Source organism: Bombina bombina, chromosome 5, assembly GCF_027579735.1.
Source record: "Bombina bombina isolate aBomBom1 chromosome 5, aBomBom1.pri, whole genome shotgun sequence".
NCBI classification, from domain to species: Eukaryota; Metazoa; Chordata; class Amphibia; order Anura; family Bombinatoridae; genus Bombina; species Bombina bombina.
The window spans coordinates 922391433-922410395 of NC_069503.1; the positions used below are offsets into that span (position 1 = coordinate 922391433).

Here is an 18963-nt window from a genome sequence, read left to right on the forward strand (position 1 = left end):
AGATCCTCATCAGAGGAGGATAAATCATTATGTTGTCGGTCATTTGAAATTTCATCAACTTTATGAGAAGTTTTAAAAGACCTTTTACGTTTATTAGAAGGCGGAAATGCAGACAAAGCCTTCTAAATAGAATCAGTAACAAATTCTTTAAAATTCATAGGTATATCATGTACATTAGAAGTTGAAGGAACTGCAACCGGCAATGAACTATTACTGATGTACACATTATCTGCATGTAAAAGTTTATTATGACAACTATTACAAATGACATTCGGAGATATAATTTCCACAATCTTACAACAAATGCACTTAGCTTTGGTAGAACCGATGTCAGGCAGCAAAGTTCCAACAGATACTTCTGAGACAGGATCAGATTGAGACATCTTGCAAAATGTAAAAGAAAAAACAACATATAAAGCAAAATTATCAATTTCCTTAAATGACAGTTTTAGGAATGGGAAAAAATGCAAATAGCATAGCCCTCTGACATAGAAAAAGGCAAGAGGCAAAAAGCAATGGGGTATAAAATTAATGAAAAATTTTGGCGCCAAGTATGATGCACAACATAACTGAAAATGTTTTGGCGCCAACATCCGGAAATTACACACTCGCGTCACTATCGACGCAACCCTGTGTAAAGACTCAACTACGAAGCCGGTGTCAACGGACGTACTTTCGCGCCAAGAATGACGCAATAAAGTCTAGCATTTGGAGCACCCGCGGGCCTAATACTGCCCGCAATTTGCAAGAGAAAATGTAGTCAATTTTGAAAAAAAGACTAAACCCCATGTAAGAAAAATATTTCTTAACATGTTTATTTTCCCCAAATATGAAACTGACAGTCTGCACAAGGAAATACATGAACCTGACTCATGCAAATATAAGTACAATACATATATTTAGAACTTTATATAAATGCATAAAGTGCCAAACCATAGCTGGGGTGTCTTAAGTAATAAAAAACATACTAACCGAAAAGACACCCATCCACATGTAGCAGATAGCCAAACCAGTACTGAAACAGTTATCAGTAGAGGTAATGGTATATGACAGTATATCGTCGATCTGAAAAGGGAGGTAGGAGATGAATCTCTACGACCGATAACAGAGTACCTTTGAAATAGATCTCCCGTGAGGAAAACCATTGCATTCAATAGGTGATACTCCCTTCACATCCCTCTGACATTAGCTGTACTCTGAGAGGAATCGGGTTTCAAAATGCTGAGAAGCGCATGTCAACGTAGAAATCTTAGCACACACTTACTTCACCACCTCCATAGGAGGCAAAGTTTGTAAAACTGAATTGTGGGTGTGGTGAGGGGTGTATTTATAGGCATTTTGAGGTTTGGGAAACTTTGCCCCTCCTGGTAGTATTGTATATCCCATACGTCACTAGCTCATGGACTCTTGCCAATTACATGAAAGAAAATACTATTATCATTATGAATTCATTGTTACAATATATTTATACCTTAAAATAATTTGAAAACTATATACATACACTTTTAATCAACTTTAAAATTGCATTACTACCTTTGACACACCTTATATTTTTTAAAAAGATTTCTTCATAGCCATTTTACCAAAATACGGACCATTTAAAATCTCTATGCATGCCATTAGGGGCCATTGACCCCAACCAGTACATTTCTTTCTGTTTAAGAAATTTCTCACGATCACCTCTCTTTCTTTGTGGGACTACATGATCTATTATTTGCCACCTGAGTTGGCTTACATTATGTCCCTTTTCCAAAAAGTGATGGGATAAAGGGGCTTCCTTGTCCCCACATCTATTATTGGAGCAGTGTTGACTCATTCTATCTTTGACTTTTCTTACTGTCTCTCCAATATAGATGAGGGAACATGGACACTTAATTAAATACACAGCATAAGTTGTATCGCATGTGAAAAAATTTCTAATGGTCAATCTTTAGCCACTTCTAGGATGTACAAATTCTTTTCCTCTAATAATCGAGTTGCAGCTCATGCATCCCAAACAATGATAACACCCTAGGTTCTTTTTACCCAAATAGCTTTGTTGTTTTTTTCTGGCTGGATCTATATCAGACCTCACAAAATGGTCCCTCAAATTCTTGACTCTTTTGTATGCTATAATTGGTCTCTCCTTAAATTCCTCCACCTGGCTATTACATTTTTGAAGTATAGGCCAATGTTTATTTATTATTTTGGCTATTTGGTTAACATGGAGATATATTGTGAAGAAAAAAAAAACATTCTGTTTTTATTTTTATCTGTCTTTGGTTTTATTTCTCCCAAAGCTTTGCTGCATTTGTCTATTACCCTCTATTAAGGAATTTCTTTTGCATTTCTTTAAGTCTTTTACTATAATTCTCAGGTTCTGTGACTATACGTTGTACCCTCATGAGTTGGCTTTTAGGGAGTGACTCCATTAAATTACATGGGTGAAAGCTATCATACTGAAGGAGTGTATTCCTGTCTGTATCTTTTGTGTATAAGTCAAATTCTAACTTGGTTATATATATATATATATATATATATATATATATATATATATATATATATATACACCCTGGTGTCCAAGAACATTATACTCTCTTCACTATAGTTTAATGTAAATTCCAAATCTCTGACCTCCAAATTTAAGTCAGCAACAAATTTGGTTAGGGTGTCCACGTTGCCCCACCATACGCCAAAATATCATCTATGAAGCGCCACCATGCGCCCCTAAATAGTTTGAACAATTCATTTTCATAGATAATTTTTTCTTCAACCATATTCATAGATAAATTGGCATATGTTGGGGCCATGTTGGACCCCATGGCTGTCCCTTTTATCTGGATAAACTAGTCATCTTGAAACATGAAGTAATTCCAGTATATAATCAGCCTTAAAAGTTCCTCAACAAATACACAATGCTGTTGTGAAAAACCTCTATCCACACTCAATGCCCTTTTTATGATGCCTATGCCTGTTTCATGCTTAATGCATGTATATAGGCTCTTAACATCTAATGTGTACAAAATAAATCAATCATTTGGTAAATACAATTCGTTCACTTTTTTGAGGAAATCTCCTGTGTCTTTAATATAAGAGCTGCATTTCATTACCTCTACTTGTAACAGCTTATCAATAAAAATCAAAACATTTGAAAAAGCAGAATCTACACTGGAAATAATTGGCCTGCCTGGAGGAGCAGCAAGACATTTGTGTATCTTTGGAACCGTGTATAAGACTGGCGTCCTTGGTTCTTTATTATACAAATACTCTCTTAATTTTGTGTCAATAACACCAATCTTGACTGCCCTCCCCAGGCAGGCCAACAACTCCCTCTGTATTTTGTGAACTGGATTTTGTGCCAATTCTCTATAAGTCCCTGAGTTATTACATCTCTTTAACTAAAAAGACTATTATCATTATGAATTCATTGTTACAAATTCATTGTTACAATATATTTCTACCTTACAATAATTTGATAACTATATACGTACACAGTTATCAAATTATTGAAAACAAAAAGTAAAATACCCCGTTCAAGATGGAACAAAAAATACTCAGATGTGTTTTTATAATCAATTTGAAATACTCTTTCAGATTTGTATTATTTCTGTAACTTTTTTTTTCTTCTTCTTTAGATGAGTTAATTAACAGGATGAAAATAGGAGGAAAGTACAGAGTTGTTGGGATACCAACATGCGGGACTAATGGTTCTCAAGTAACTGTGTGTATTGAGGCGAACAATATACATCATTACATTCCTGAGTGTAAGCATACACCTTACTAATTTAGGAAAACTGTGCCACAATGGTTACTAGTATTATTATTTTTATGAATTAAAAACTGCCTAATTTACTAACTGTGTGTATATATATATATATATATATATATATATATATATATATATATATATATATATATATATATATATATAGTGATAGATAGAGATATATAATAAACATGTCTTCTATAAAGAGGGCACTCACATGACTTGATTTATATTAAAATCTTCAATCTTTATTATAATTCACAAATATTCCAGCTTTAAATTTGGTCGACATTTCGGTCCTCATTTGGACCTTTTTCAAGACCATTCATCATCACAACTGATATCTATTAATGGAAAAAACATCATGCTCTGCTGCACAACAAGACGCTCATTTGAGTTAGAGATAAAAGTTAAAAAAAAAAGTGCACTCTCACCAATTACAAAACTTCTGCCAAGGTGCCAACAGGTTAATATAAAGAGCACAGGAGGAGAAACTCTCTGGTCCTTTTAAGTGACAAGTTTAATATGTGCAAGGTTTCGGGGATACTCTCTCCTTCCTCAGTCTGAGAAAAGGGAGAGTATCCCTGGAATGTTACACGTATTACACTTGTCACCAGAGGAAGTATTTTTCCAGCCACCAGTTGAATTTTAAAAAAGACCTTTATTTTTTTAAAATTCAACTGGTGGCTGGAAAAATACTTCTTCTTGGATATACATTGGGGTCTGGCTAACCCTTTTCCCGTGCCCCACAAGGAAAATAGGTGCTGTCTTTCACTATCATATTCACTTGTCACCAGAGGACCAGAGAGTGTCTCCTTTTGTGCTCTTTATATACATACACACACATATATATATATATATATATATATATATATACAGTATATATATATATATATATATAAATATATATACACTGTGTGTATGTGTGTATATATATATATATATATATATATATATCACAATACAAGTTGAGGGCAATCACTGGTGCCTAAAAAAGTCTTCCTTTATTGCTGTATCTTTAAAAATAGTCAAAAACAGTTGACGTTTCAGATTACATACAAGCCTTTTTCAGGACACCTTAATTCGGATTATTCGTTTGATATTATGAGGTTTTAATAGACCAAACTTTGTATCTCATTGTCCTCTTTTTAAATATATATATATATATATATATATATATATATATATCACTCAACATAGGCTAAATCTTTATATTATTCACTCCTGCTCATTGGAAGACCCTTTTGTTATGCATGCAGGGCCTTAAATAAAAAAACAGGTCTTCACTGTATGTTTATGTGAAGTCTAGTGTGCTCATAGTAGCAGCAATATAAACTGATCTATTTGTTCACTTTCGCTGTGTCTCTTGCAAGTGTGTTATCTCCGTATATGCAACCACATTCTTATCAATGGGACCAAGGTCTATAACTGATCACTGTTGTCTCCCGCTGCTTGTGCTCAAATTTGTATTGCATTAATGCAAAACTTAGATAATTTCTTTGACACAATAACTGGGTGGTTCCAACAATATGTTAGTAGCTTACGATGGGTGCAGTTTTGGGCACCCATTAAACACAAGGCATATGATCTTCCAGGGAGCTGACTTTTTCAATCAATGCTCAGGAACGTATAGCATTCTTACAGCCTTCCTGTCTTTTATGAGTGCTGGGGGTACATCTTCATTGGGTCTTATGATTTACAGATTAAGTGTCAATGTTCCAGTGTAAAAAATACAGAACCATGGATCCCCAAATAGCCTTAATGGATTATTTGGCTTAACTGAGGAATTTTACCCCAAATTGTCACTTCATTTATTTTCTGCACAATTGAGAAATTTTGTCTCAGGGTAAATATCTCTACCCAACTTGGTATTATTAGATCTGACATCCTGGTTACTAAATCCTGCATTCTGTCACATAAAGGTTTTGTCTCATCTGTTATTAACACATTAACCTGAAGATTGCACAGAAATCAAGCAATATTGTTATTCCTGGGTCTGGACTCTGTTAGAGCTCTGTTTCCTTAATATGCTCAAGTCTGATTGCCCTTTTATGTTTTCCAAATCGTCTGTTTTTCTCCAGACATTTTATGAAAAGGATATTTCTAATAGTTATCTAAAGATCCAAACTGTTACCCTGTTTAGCTCTCTGTGTCTCAACTACACTTACATTTTTTGGGAGTGGGATAGGCCTTACATTGCAGTAAAAATGGGATGGGGAGCTACACTACAGAAAAAAAATTGGAATGGAGGGCCCTAACAACTGATATATATATATTTTTTAGAAAATGTAAATAAATGTACCAAGGATGGTCGTCATTAGTGAGAGGGTGAAGGTTAGAGAGATATTTGGGGGGATCACTGTGGTGGGAAGGTTTGAGGAGGATTACTACACTGCTGAAATTTGTAAATATATATATATATATATATATATATATATATATATATATATATATATATATATATATATATACAGGTGGCCCTCGGTTTACACCGGTTCAATTTGCGCCGTTTCAGAATAACAACCTTTTTTCCAGTCATGTGACTGCTATTGAAAAGCTTTTGGAAAGAAATGCACTAATTATAATAGCCAGTAGGTGGAGCTGTCCGCTTGATTTGAAGCAAAGTTATGCAACTTAACAGCCTTAAATTGATCTGTGTACACAGATCAGACCAGATCTATCGAGCAAAATTTAGCAGGCACTTCCCTATTATCTTCCTGTCCAGCAGCTTGAGGTGAGGGTGCCTAACTGCTTATTAATCACTGCCGATTGAAATGCATAGAATAGGTGCAGACCCAATATTATCTAACATGCTAACAATGCAGAGAACTGTTTGCAGAAAAATGCAAGTAAAAAAACGTTTTTGTTCATTAAACTTAGTTTGATGATGATACAATCTATATTATTAGGTTTATAATGCTGTTTAGCATTTATAGTCTTCATTTCAAAGCTTTAGAAATAATGTATTAGGTGTTACTTATGACAATTTTGAGAGGGGCCTGGAACCTAACTCCCTCACCTCCCATTGACTTACATTATAACCTGGGTTTCAATTTACAATGGTTTCGATTTTCAACCATTCCTTCTGGAACCTAACCCCAGCGTAAACTGAGGGCTACCTGTATGTATATATATATATATATATATATATATATATATATATATATATATATACACACAGTATATATATATATATATATATATATATATATATATAAATTAATAAAAAAACAAAAACCTAAACTGCATACTAGCAGACTGTCTGCCAGTACCTAAGATGGTGGGGATGAGTGTGGGTGGGGGGACAGCTGTTTGGGAGGGATCAGGGGGTGGGAGGTGCCAGCTGTATTCTCTACGCTACAGCTAAAATTAACCTTTGAAGCTACCTGATTAACCCCTTCACTGCCGGGAATAATAGAAATATGGTACGTAGCTGCAATTAGCAGCAATCTAAATACCAACACCCAATGGCAAAGCCATGTACGTCTGCTATTAATGAACAAAGAGAATCCCAGAGAAGCTTTTACAATCATTTGTTTTTTTGTTTTTTTAAATATAATGTCCCTTTAAAAACAGCTATGTTAAAAAAAACAATAAAAAAACCTTTTGTAATTAACCTGTCAAGGTTTGAAATAACAGGTAAGCCTGTGAGTTAAATGTAAAAGCCTTGTTACAGATAGCTGCATGAGAGGGGCATATATGAAATGTAGACAAACGATTAATGGCCAGATTACGAGTAGAGCGGTATTTATCGATCCCGCTCTACCTCCGCTAGAAGTAAGCTATGTACGTGCGTCGGCTAGCACTTGTATTACAAGTTGAAAGTAAAAAGTTTTGCTTGCTCCATAGAAGTACACAGAGCAAGAAAAGTGGGAAAAAACACCCTACTCGCATTCAAACCCGATTGCACATTCTCAAGTGTGCTAACCCGACATGAAAATATCAATATTTCACATTCCAATGTTTTTCACATAGAATAATATTTTCTATTTATATATATAAATATATATATATATATATATATATATATATATATATATAAAAATATATATACATGAATATCTATTTAAAAATACAAAAAACATATTCTGCTATGTGCTGCTTTAACATGTTTTCATCTACTTGACTGCAAAGGGCTCCAATGCACTTGTATATGTGTACTTTATATTTATTTGTTTATATGTGTATACAATATTAATTTATGTGGTACATATATACAGTATATATATATATATATATATATATATATATATATATATGTCTGTAAATACATATATGCATACTGTATATAAATAAATTTGAACCCACATATATATATATATATATATATATATATCCCTAATACCTCATATCTTTGAGCTCTTATAACTTTTTTGTGCAATCATTTTTTAAATACATTTTATTAGCTGGTGTTATTATTAATGTAACTGTACTTTGTAATTCATTTTTTATGTGTTTTGTGACACTTTTTTGTTTCACGAAACAGTTAACCAGAGCTCTAAGGTCACGCTATCCCAACGCGCGTTAAATTTAACTTTTAATATGAGCACTACATCCAACACACACAAACAGCCGAGATAAACCTGATATCACTCACGCAGAACTGTTAGAGCGCCACTCATAATCTGGCCCTAAGTATATTGTTTGTAAGGATTGTGAAAATAATTTCCATTTGCTTGCCAGAGGGTGCAGCATGTTCTGAAAATTTTAAAATGTGTCTGATCTTCCATAATTGAAATCATACAAAGAATAAGTGAACAAATAAATGCGGGAGTTTAAAAATAAAATAGGGAGGGGTCAGATTTTTCGCTGGATATAATGCATCCTAAATTTACCACATTTAGGATTCCGTTGTTTTCTTACTCTTGTGGTATGGAAATGTTCATCATATATAAATTGTAAAGGTTTTTCTTAACTTATTTTTTTCCAGGTCCTTTAAATATAAGCAACACTTTTCAGACTCTCCACTCAATGACCCTGAGTTCCCCGTGGATTTTCACAGGAATCTTGGCAAACATCTTTGCATCACAGATTGTTCCAGTGGGCATTTACAATACTCTAAAACTTTGCATTCTTCTTAGTCTTGTGCAGACCTGCAATGAAGATAAAGAGACTGGAAATGTCTTAGATCTTCTGGTTGTGACAAATGATACATTAATTGTAGACAGGTAAGGTAATTCAAACAAAATTCATGATTTACATTTTTATATGGTGATAATGTTTTGTTATGGAAGTATTGTAAATTACTGATTATAGAAACACATAAAAGCATAGAAATCTAGATTTAGATAGCAGATAAGAACCATAGACCTATAAAATGTAAGTTTAATTACTTTCTATGATAGTCTTATGTTTATATGGCACTATGTTTCTATTTTTAGTAGAACTATTTAGTTCCAATCACGCTGCTTACACCAGATATGACTGTGTGCTCACGTCTTTCATTTTTGTCTCCTGTCTCTGTGTTTCTTTTAAGCTTGTTATCTGCTCCTTCTGTGCACCAGCTACCTAATCATCTGACCTTAGCTAGGAGAGTGACAGGAAGCTAATATTACTTTTTATAGCAAGCACTATAACTGCCATTCAAAACATAGATGTCTTACCTTGTGGGGGCCGCAATCGTGTCTTCATGAGGGCAATCATCTTGCTGGTGTGATTAATCTGCACAAATACTTTGTGTGGTGATTCATTGGTTATTTATATCACTATTGAGGAGACTGATGTTATCTCATTCTAATCGGTGGATGGACCACATTGTTGTTTGCGTGATCTTTGCACCTTGTGATATCTCTTTAAGTCTGACCCCACCTTCTTACATCAGAACACTACAGGGAGTGCAGAATTATTAGGCAAATGAGTATTTTGACCACATCATCCTCTTTATGCATGTTGTCTTACTCCAAGCTGTATAGGCTCGAAAGCCTACTACCAATTAAGCATATTAGGTGATGTGCATCTCTGTAATGAGAAGGGGTGTGGTCTAATGACATCAACACCCTATATCAGGTATGCATAATTATTAGGCAACTTCCTTTCCTTTGGCAAAATGGGTCAAAAGAAGGACTTGACAGGCTCAGAAAAGTAAAAAATAGTGAGATATCTTGCAGAGGGATGCAGCACTCTTAAAATTGCAAAGCTTCTGAAGCGTGATCATCGAACAATCAAGCGTTTCATTCAAAATAGTCAACAGGGTCGCAAGAAGCGTGTGGAAAAACCAAGGCGCAAAATAACTGCCCATGAACTGAGAAAAGTCAAGCGTGCAGCTGCCAAGATGCCACTTGCCACCAGTTTGGCCATATTTCAGAGCTGTAACATCACTGGAGTGCCCAAAAGCACAAGGTGTGCAATACTCAGAGACATGGCCAAGGTAAGAAAGGCTGAAAGACGACCACCACTGAACAAGACACACAAGCTGAAACGTCAAGACTGGGCCAAGAAATATCTCAAGACTGATTTTTCTAAGGTTTTATGGACTGATGAAATGAGAGTGAGTCTTGATGGGCCAGATGGATGGGCCCGTGGCTGGATTGGTAAAGGGCAGAGAGCTCCAGTCCGACTCAGACGCCAGCAAGGTGGAGGTGGAGTACTGGTTTGGGCTGGTATCATCAAAGATGAGCTTGTGGGGCCTTTTCGGGTTGAGGATGGAGTCAAGCTCAACTCCCAGTCCTACTGCCAGTTTCTGGAAGACACCTTCTTCAAGCAGTGGTACAGGAAGAAGTCTGCATCCTTCAAGAAAAACATGATTTTCATGCAGGACAATGCTCCATCACACGCGTCCAAGTACTCCACAGCGTGGCTGGCAAGAAAGGGTATAAAAGAAGAAAATCTAATGACATGGCCTCCTTGTTCACCTGATCTGAACCCCATTGAGAACCTGTGGTCCATCATCAAATGTGATATTTACAAGGAGGGAAAACAGTACACCTCTCTGAACAGTGTCTGGGAGGCTGTGGTTGCTGCTACACGCAATGTTGATGGTGAACAGATCAAAACACTGACAGAATCCATGGATGGCAGGCTTTTGAGTGTCCTTGCAAAGAAAGGTGGCTATATTGGTCACTGATTTGTTTTTGTTTTGTTTTTGAATGTCAGAAATGTATATTTGTGAATGTTGAGATGTTATATTGGTTTCACTGGTAAAAATAAATAATTGAAATGGGTATATATTTGTTTTTTGTTAAGTTGCCTAATAATTATGCACAGTAATAGTCACCTGCACACACAGATATCCCCCTAAAATAGCTATAACTAAAAACAAACTAAAAACTACTTCCAAAAATATTCAGCTTTGATATTAATGAGTTTTTTGGGTTCATTGAGAACATGGTTGTTGTTCAATAATAAAATTAATCCTCAAAAATACAACTTGCCTAATAATTCTGCACTCCCTGTATTTCAGGCAACACCTAACACCTATCATTGCCTGATTATTGAAGTTTGTGCCACTGCTGTGGATCTCTGAACTTATCCTCAAGCCTCATATCTTTGCCAGAATCTCCTATGAACTTGTGCTCTAATTTGGGTTCTATTTTATCTTATTTTTGATTATACCCACAATTCCTTAATATTGCCATTGTCCGCAACTTGTCTTTACCTGTTTAATCAATCTCCAAATTTCCATCTGTTGAATCTCTTTTCTTTACCGGAACCTCTCACAGTTCACTGAACTGCTCCACGGGATTACAACCTTCCAAAGTCGTTCTCCACGTACCTCGCAGCAGACTCTGTACGCTCATCAAATCCTTTTCATCTGGAACTGATCATCATATTACCTGTATCATTTCGCTGCCTTCTGAACCGCAAGTATTATAACATCAATACCGCTACTAAGTTGCTATTGTATATTCCACAGACTATTCAACACTTACCTTCTCTGTGAATCTGATACATGAACGCTGAGCCCTACTTACCACTCTTTTTAAACATCAGCTTGGCCTATCTGAATTTAAAGTGCTAACTTCTTTGCAGAGGCTAACAGTTATACAGAAGCATATTATTTTTCATCTGATGTTAAACTATATCCATGTTCACTACTTTAAGTTTACATTAGAAAATATAGTTAAAGGAAATGAAACCCAAATTTGTGCTTGCATGTTTTAGAAAGAGCGTGTGATTTAAAACAACTTTCTAATTTACTTGTATTATCTAATTTGCTTAATTCTCTTGATATCTGTTGTTGAAAAGCAAATCTAGATAGGCTCAATAACTGCTGATTGGTGGCTGCACATAGATGCCTCGTGTGATTGGCTCACTCATGTGCATTGCTATTTTTTAAACAAAGAATATCTGAAGAATGAAGCAAATTAAATAATAGAAGTAAATTGTAATATTGTTTAAAATTGTATTCTCTATCTGAAAAATACAAGAACATTTTTTAGGTTTAATGTCCCTTTAAAGCATTGTGGTCATATTTACAAATCACTACTATAAATCTGCTATAAAGATATTTATCCAGATTTATTACCTTTTTATCTGGCATTATCTATTACAGCAACAAAGCTTATTTAACAACCAAATATAATTCAGTGAAGCCTAACATAATAATCAGGCCAATATAATTCTGATTCTGAGTGAAATGGATCCAAACAAAATTAATAGTCAGTTTGCCTCACTCAATCAGTAAATTGATTATTTAGCACATGGGTTAACTGAAGTACAAGCTGAGAATTCAGTATTAAAGGGTATGTTAAAAGATGTAATGACTCACAAGCAAACAGAAGCACCTGAGCCACACATAAACCTACATACCCTTTTTTCTGGTAAACGAACAGAATTCAGAAATTTCAAAAATGCTTGCAATCTTCTCTTTAGCATGAACCACGTACTTATTGCACAGAAAAAATAAAGTTTGCACCACTATCTCTTTCCTTTCAGGAGAATAGATTTTATGAGTCTAGTGATCCTATTTTGGAATCTTTAGAGAATTTCTTCTCTGCAATGTCTAGTTTATATGAGGATACAAATAAACAGATTAATGCTGAAACAAAATTGCGATCTTTAAAACAGGGAAAGAGAACAGTGGAAGAGTATGTAACTGATTTCCAGATGTGGGCAAGTGACTCATTGTGGAATCAGATATCTTTAAGAAATCAGTTTTGTCTTGGACTCTCAAAAACCTTAAAAGATGAGATTTCATGTTTAGAGATGCCAGAAACACTTGAAGGGTTAATTCGCCTAAGCATTACATTAGACAGACGTTTGAGAGAAAGAAGGGCAGAGAAATTTAGTTCTAACCAAACACAAAGCACTTCTTCCCACTTACCACTAATACAGATAAACTTTCCACAAACCCCACACCTATGGAGATAGGTTCAATTAAAGGGCCACTCTCCCAAGAAGAAAAGGCACAACGCAGAATGGCAAATCTATGCCTATACTGTGCAAATAAAGACTATCTAGTTTCTGCCTGCCCATCTCTCGCAAGACAGAAAAAGGGTAAGGAAAAGTTTATTAAAGGGACAACAGTCAAGTATAAATTAAACTTTCATTATTCAGATAGGACTTTTAATTTTAATCGACTTTCCAATTTACTTTTATCATCAAATTTGCTTTTTTCTCTTGGTATTCTTAGTTTAAACTAAACATAAGTAGGCTCATATGCTAATTTCTAAGCCTTTGATGGCTGCCTCTTATCACATGCTTTTTAAATCTCTTTTCAACACAAAGAGACAGAAAGTACACGTGGGCTATATAGATAAAACTGTGTTCAGGCACAGAAAGTTATTTAAGATCTAGCACAATACAATGCTAAATTTAAGACAATAGATAATAAACAGTCACAGTCATGTGATCAGGGGGCTGGAAGAAGGTTCCTAGATACAAGGTAATCACAAAGGTAAAAAGTACATTAATATAACTGTGTTGGTTATGCAAAACTGGGGAATGAGTAATAAAGGGATTATCTTTTAAAACAATAACAATTCTATGGTGGACTGTCCCTTTAACAGTATAATCCCCACCAAACAACAAACTCATTTATCTATTACTTTTACATTACAGTGGGATCAACAACTTATTTAGACTGAAGCCATAATAGACTCTGGAGCGTTTGGATTATTCATAAATTCTGAATTTGTTAAATCAAATAATATACCTACTGTCAGTAAACAAACTCTAATTTTTGTAAAATGTATTGATGGATCTCTCATACAAAAGGGACCCATAACATGTCACACCATACCTATGTTACTGTCAGCAACTGAAGGACACATATAGTACATAACTTTTGACATTATTCCTATATCGAATCATACCATTATTTTAGGGTTTCCCTGGTTATAAAAACACAACCCAAAGATTGACTGGACATACTGTAAAACAATGTTCCAATCTGATTACTGCCTAAAAACTTGTTTCCCACATGTATTACTTTCCAGTCTTGAGATTGTTGTACCAAAGGTGTATCAGGATCTTTCTGATGTTTTTGATATGAAAGAAGCAGAAACTTTACCTCCTCACAGGATATTTGATTGCCCCATAGACATCATCCCTGGCTCACAAATACCCCATGGTAAAATTTACTCTTTATCTCAGAATGAATTAACTAATTTACGTCAATACCTTAACAAGAACCTAAAAAAAGGTTTTATATCTTCCTCTACATCTCCAGCTTCAGCCGGTATTTTCTTTGTGAAGAACAAAAATGATTCCTTAAGACCCATTATAGATTATAGAGCCCTCAATGCTGTTACAATTAAAAACCGTTACCCCTTAGTTACTTGAACGACTAACAAATGCCACCATTTACACCAAATTAGATTTAAAGGGGGCCTACAACTTAATACGTTTAAAAAAAGGTGACGAATGGAAAAGAGCATTTCGTACTAGATATGGCCTTTACCAGTATAATGTAATGTTATTTGGGCTTAGTAATGCCCCAGCCACATTTCAACACTTCATAAATTAAATACTCAAAAATTTGACTGATCTATGTGTTATCATACAGGGAGTGCAGAATTATTAGGCAAGTTGTATTTTTGAGGATTAATTTTATTATTGAACAACAACCATGTTCTCAATGAACCCAAAAAACTAATTAATATCAAAGCTGAATATTTTTGGAAGTAGTTTTTAGTTTGTTTTTAGTTTTAGCTATTTTAGGGGGATATCTGTGTGTGCAGGTGACTATTACTGTGCATAATTATTAGGCAACTTAACAAAAAACAAATATATACCCATTTCAATTATTTATTTTTACCAGTGAAACCAATATAACATCTCAACATTCACAAATAATAATTTCTGACATTCAAAAAAAAAACAAAAACAAATCAGTGACCAATATAGCCACCTTTCTTTGCAAGGACACTCAAAAGCCTGCCATCCATGGATTCTGTCAGTGTTTTGATCTGTTCACCATCAACATTGCGTGCAGCAGCAACCACAGCCTCCCAGACACTGTTCAGAGAGGTGTACTGTTTTCCCTCCTTGTAAATATCACATTTGATGATGGACCACAGGTTCTCAATGGGGTTCAGATCAGGTGAACAAGGAGGCCATGTCATTAGATTTTCTTCTTTTATACCCTTTCTTGCCAGCCACGCTGTGGAGTACTTGGACGCGTGTGATGGAGCATTGTCCTGCATGAAAATCATGTTTTTCTTGAAAGATGCAGACTTCTTCCTGTACCACTGCTTGAAGAAGGTGTCTTCCAGAAACTGGCAGTAGGACTGGGAGTTGAGCTTGACTCCATCCTCAACCCGAAAAGGCCCCACAAGCTCATCTTTGATGATACCAGCCCAAACCAGTACTCCACCTCCACCTTGCTGGCGTCTGAGTCGGACTGGAGCTCTCTGCCCTTTACCAATCCAGCCACGAGCCCATCCATCTGGCCCATCAAGACTCACTCTCATTTCATCAGTCCATAAAACCTTAGAAAAATCAGTCTTGAGATATTTCTTGGCCCAGTCTTGACGTTTCAGCTTGTGTGTCTTGTTCAGTGGTGGTCGTCTTTCAGCCTTTCTTACCTTGGCCATGTCTCTGAGTATTGCACACCTTGTGCTTTTGGGCACTCCAGTGATGTTGCAGCTCTGAAATATGGCCAAACTGGTGGCAAGTGGAATCTTGGCAGCTGCACGCTTGACTTTTCTCAGTTCATGGGCAGTTATTTTGCGCCTTGGTATTTCCACACGCCTCTTGCGACCCTGTTGACTATTTTGAATGAAACGCTTGATTGTTCGATGATCACGCTTCAGAAGCTTTGCAATTTTAAGAGTGCTGCATCCCTCTGCAAGATATCGCACTATTTTTTACTTTTCTGAGCCTGTCAAGTCCTTCTTTTGACCCATTTTGCCAAAGGAAAGGAAGTTGCCTAATAATTATGCACACCTGATATAGGGTGTTGATGTCATTAGACCACACCCCTTCTCATTACAGAGATGCACATCACCTAATATGCTTAATTGGTAGTAGGCTTTCGAGCCTATACAGCTTGGAGTAAGACAACATGCATAAAGAGGATGATGTGGTCAAAATACTCATTTGCCTAATAATTCTGCACTCCCTGTATATCTAGACAATATTCTCATATATTCAATAAACCTCCAAAAACATAAAAAACATGAACTTTGGGTGCTTACACGCTTACAAGAACATAGACTATTCAGAAGTGTCAATTTCACGTAAACAAAATTAAGTTCCTAGGATATATCATATCACCTAACTACATCCAAATGGACCTAGAAAAGGTTGCTATAATTACAAATTGGTCCCAACCCACTACTGTAAAAGCTCTGCAGAGGTTTTTGGGGTTCTCCAATTTTTATAGAAAGTTTATTTCTAACTACTCAACAATAACAAAACCATTAACCAAGCTTACTAAAAAAAACACCAAACATTTTCATGGACAGAAGAAGCACAACAAGCTTTTGACTACTTAAAGAAAAGTTTTACCACTGCACCTCATTTTAACACTCCCTAATCATAACGCCCAATTCATTCTAGAAGTTGATGCATCAAACTCAGGAATTTGAGCTGTCTTGTCACAACGTAAGGAACAAACATCCAAACTCCATCCTATATCCTTCTACTCACGTACACTTTTACCAGCTGAGTGTAACTACTTAATTGAAGATAAAGAATTTTTTGTCCATTAAATGCTCACTAGAAAATTGGAGACATTTACTAAAAGGAACAACTCAACCTTTTCTGATATATACTGATCATAAAAACCTAGAATATTTGAAAACAAACAAAACTTTGTCTTCACAACAAGTAAGATGGGCCCTGTTCATGGCATCCGCATCACCTATAGACCTGGTACCCAAAACTGCAAGGCAGATGCTCTATCTAGAATACATGATTTCACCCCTCCTAAAGATGCTCTAACTCAAATAATTCCACCAGAAAAATTATTGGCAAACCTTACCTCTTTAGAAAAAGAGATATTGGAAACACTGGAATCTAACCCAGAAGTCCCAGAGAACTGTGAATTAGAACATAACTCTGAGTTGTACTATCATAAAGGCAAAATGTATATACCAATAAAACTTAGACAAACCATGTATTCATATTTCCATGATAACCTTATGGCAGGACACCCTGGCGTTAAAAAGACCATTTCTTCTGTTAAGTGTGATCAGTCCACGGGTCATCATTACTTCTGGGATATTACTCCTCCCCAACAGGAAGTGCAAGAGGATTCACCCAGCAGAGCTGCATATAGCTCCTCCCCTCTACGTCACTCCCAGTCATTCTCTTGCACCCAACGACTAGATAGGATGTGTGAGAGGACTATGGTGATTATACTTAGTTTTATATCTTCAATCAAAAGTTTGTTATTTTAAAATAGCACCGGAGTGTGTTATTACCTCTCTGGCAGAGTTTGAAGAAGAATCTACCAGAGTTTTGCTATGATTTTAGCCGGAGTAGTTAAGATCATATTGCTGTTCTCGGCCATCTGAGGAGTGAGGTAAACTTCAGATCAGGGGACAGCGGGCAGATGAATCTGCATAGAGGTATGTAGCAGTTTTTATTTTCTGACAATGGAATTGATGAGAAAATCCTGCCATACCGATATAATGTCATGTATGTATACTTTACACTTCAGTATTCTGGGGAATGGTACTTCACTAGAATTACACTGTAAGAAATACATAAAGCTGTTTAATAACTAGAGATTATGTTTAACGTTTTTGCTGGAATGTAAAATCGTTTTCATTTGCTGAGGTACTGTGTGAATAAATGTTTGGGCACTATTTTTCCACTTGGCAGTTGCTTAATCTGTTTTTCTGACAGTTTCTGTTCTCCCTCACTGCTGTGTGTGAGGGGGAGGGGCCGTTTTTTGGCGCTTTTACTATGCATCAAATATTTCAGTCAGCAACTCATTGTATTCCCTGCATGATCCGGTTCATCTCTACAGAGCTCAGGGGTCTTCAAAACTTATTTTGAGGGAGGTAATTTCTCTCAGCAGAGCTGTGAGAATTGTAGTTTGACTGAGATAAAAAACGTTTATTCTGTAATTTGTTTCCTGCTTTCAGAATTTGTTATCTTTGCTAATGGGATTAAACCTTTGCTAAAGTTGTGTTGTTTACAAGGATTGAGGCTATAACTGTTTCAATTTATTAATTTTCAACTGTCATAGATCTTCTGTGCTTCTTAAAGGCACAGTACGTTTTAATATTATTCTAATTGAATTGTATTTCCAAGTTGCAAGTTTATTTGCTAGTGTGTTAAACATGTCTGATTCAGAGGATGATACCTGTGTCATTTGTTGCAATGCCAAAGTGGAGCCCAATAGAAATTTATGTACTAACTGTATTGATGCTACTTTAAATAAAAGTCAATCTGTACAAATTGAACAAATTTCACCAAACAACGAGGGGAGAGTTATGCCGACTAACTCGCCTCACGTGTCAGTACCTACATCTCCCGCTCAGAGGGAGGTGCGTGATATTGTAGCGCCGAGTACATCTGGGCGGCCATTACAAATCACATTACAGGATATGGCTACTGTTATGACTGAGGTTTTGGCTAAATTACCAGAACTAAGAGGTAAGCGTGATCACTCTGGGGTGAGAACAGAGTGCGCTGATAATATTAGGGCCATGTCAGACACTGCGTCACAGGTGGCAGAACATGAGGACGGAGAACTTCATTCTGTGGGTGACGGTTCTGATCCAAACAGACTGGATTCAGATATTTCAAATTTTAAATTTAAACTGGAAAACCTCCGTGTATTACTAGGGGAGGTGTTAGCTGCTCTGAATGATTGTAACACA

General features: G+C 35.9%; 1 protein-coding gene across 1 annotated transcript in view; it reads left to right on the forward strand.

The window, feature by feature from the left end:
- Positions 1-18963, forward strand: part of MCMDC2 (minichromosome maintenance domain containing 2) — a 260089-nt gene that overhangs the window by 40075 nt on the left and 201051 nt on the right. The window contains exons 7-8 of the mRNA XM_053715892.1: positions 3615-3743; positions 8676-8913. Of these exons, the coding sequence (XP_053571867.1) occupies positions 3615-3743; positions 8676-8913 (367 nt within the window). The remainder of the gene's footprint in view (positions 1-3614; positions 3744-8675; positions 8914-18963) is intronic.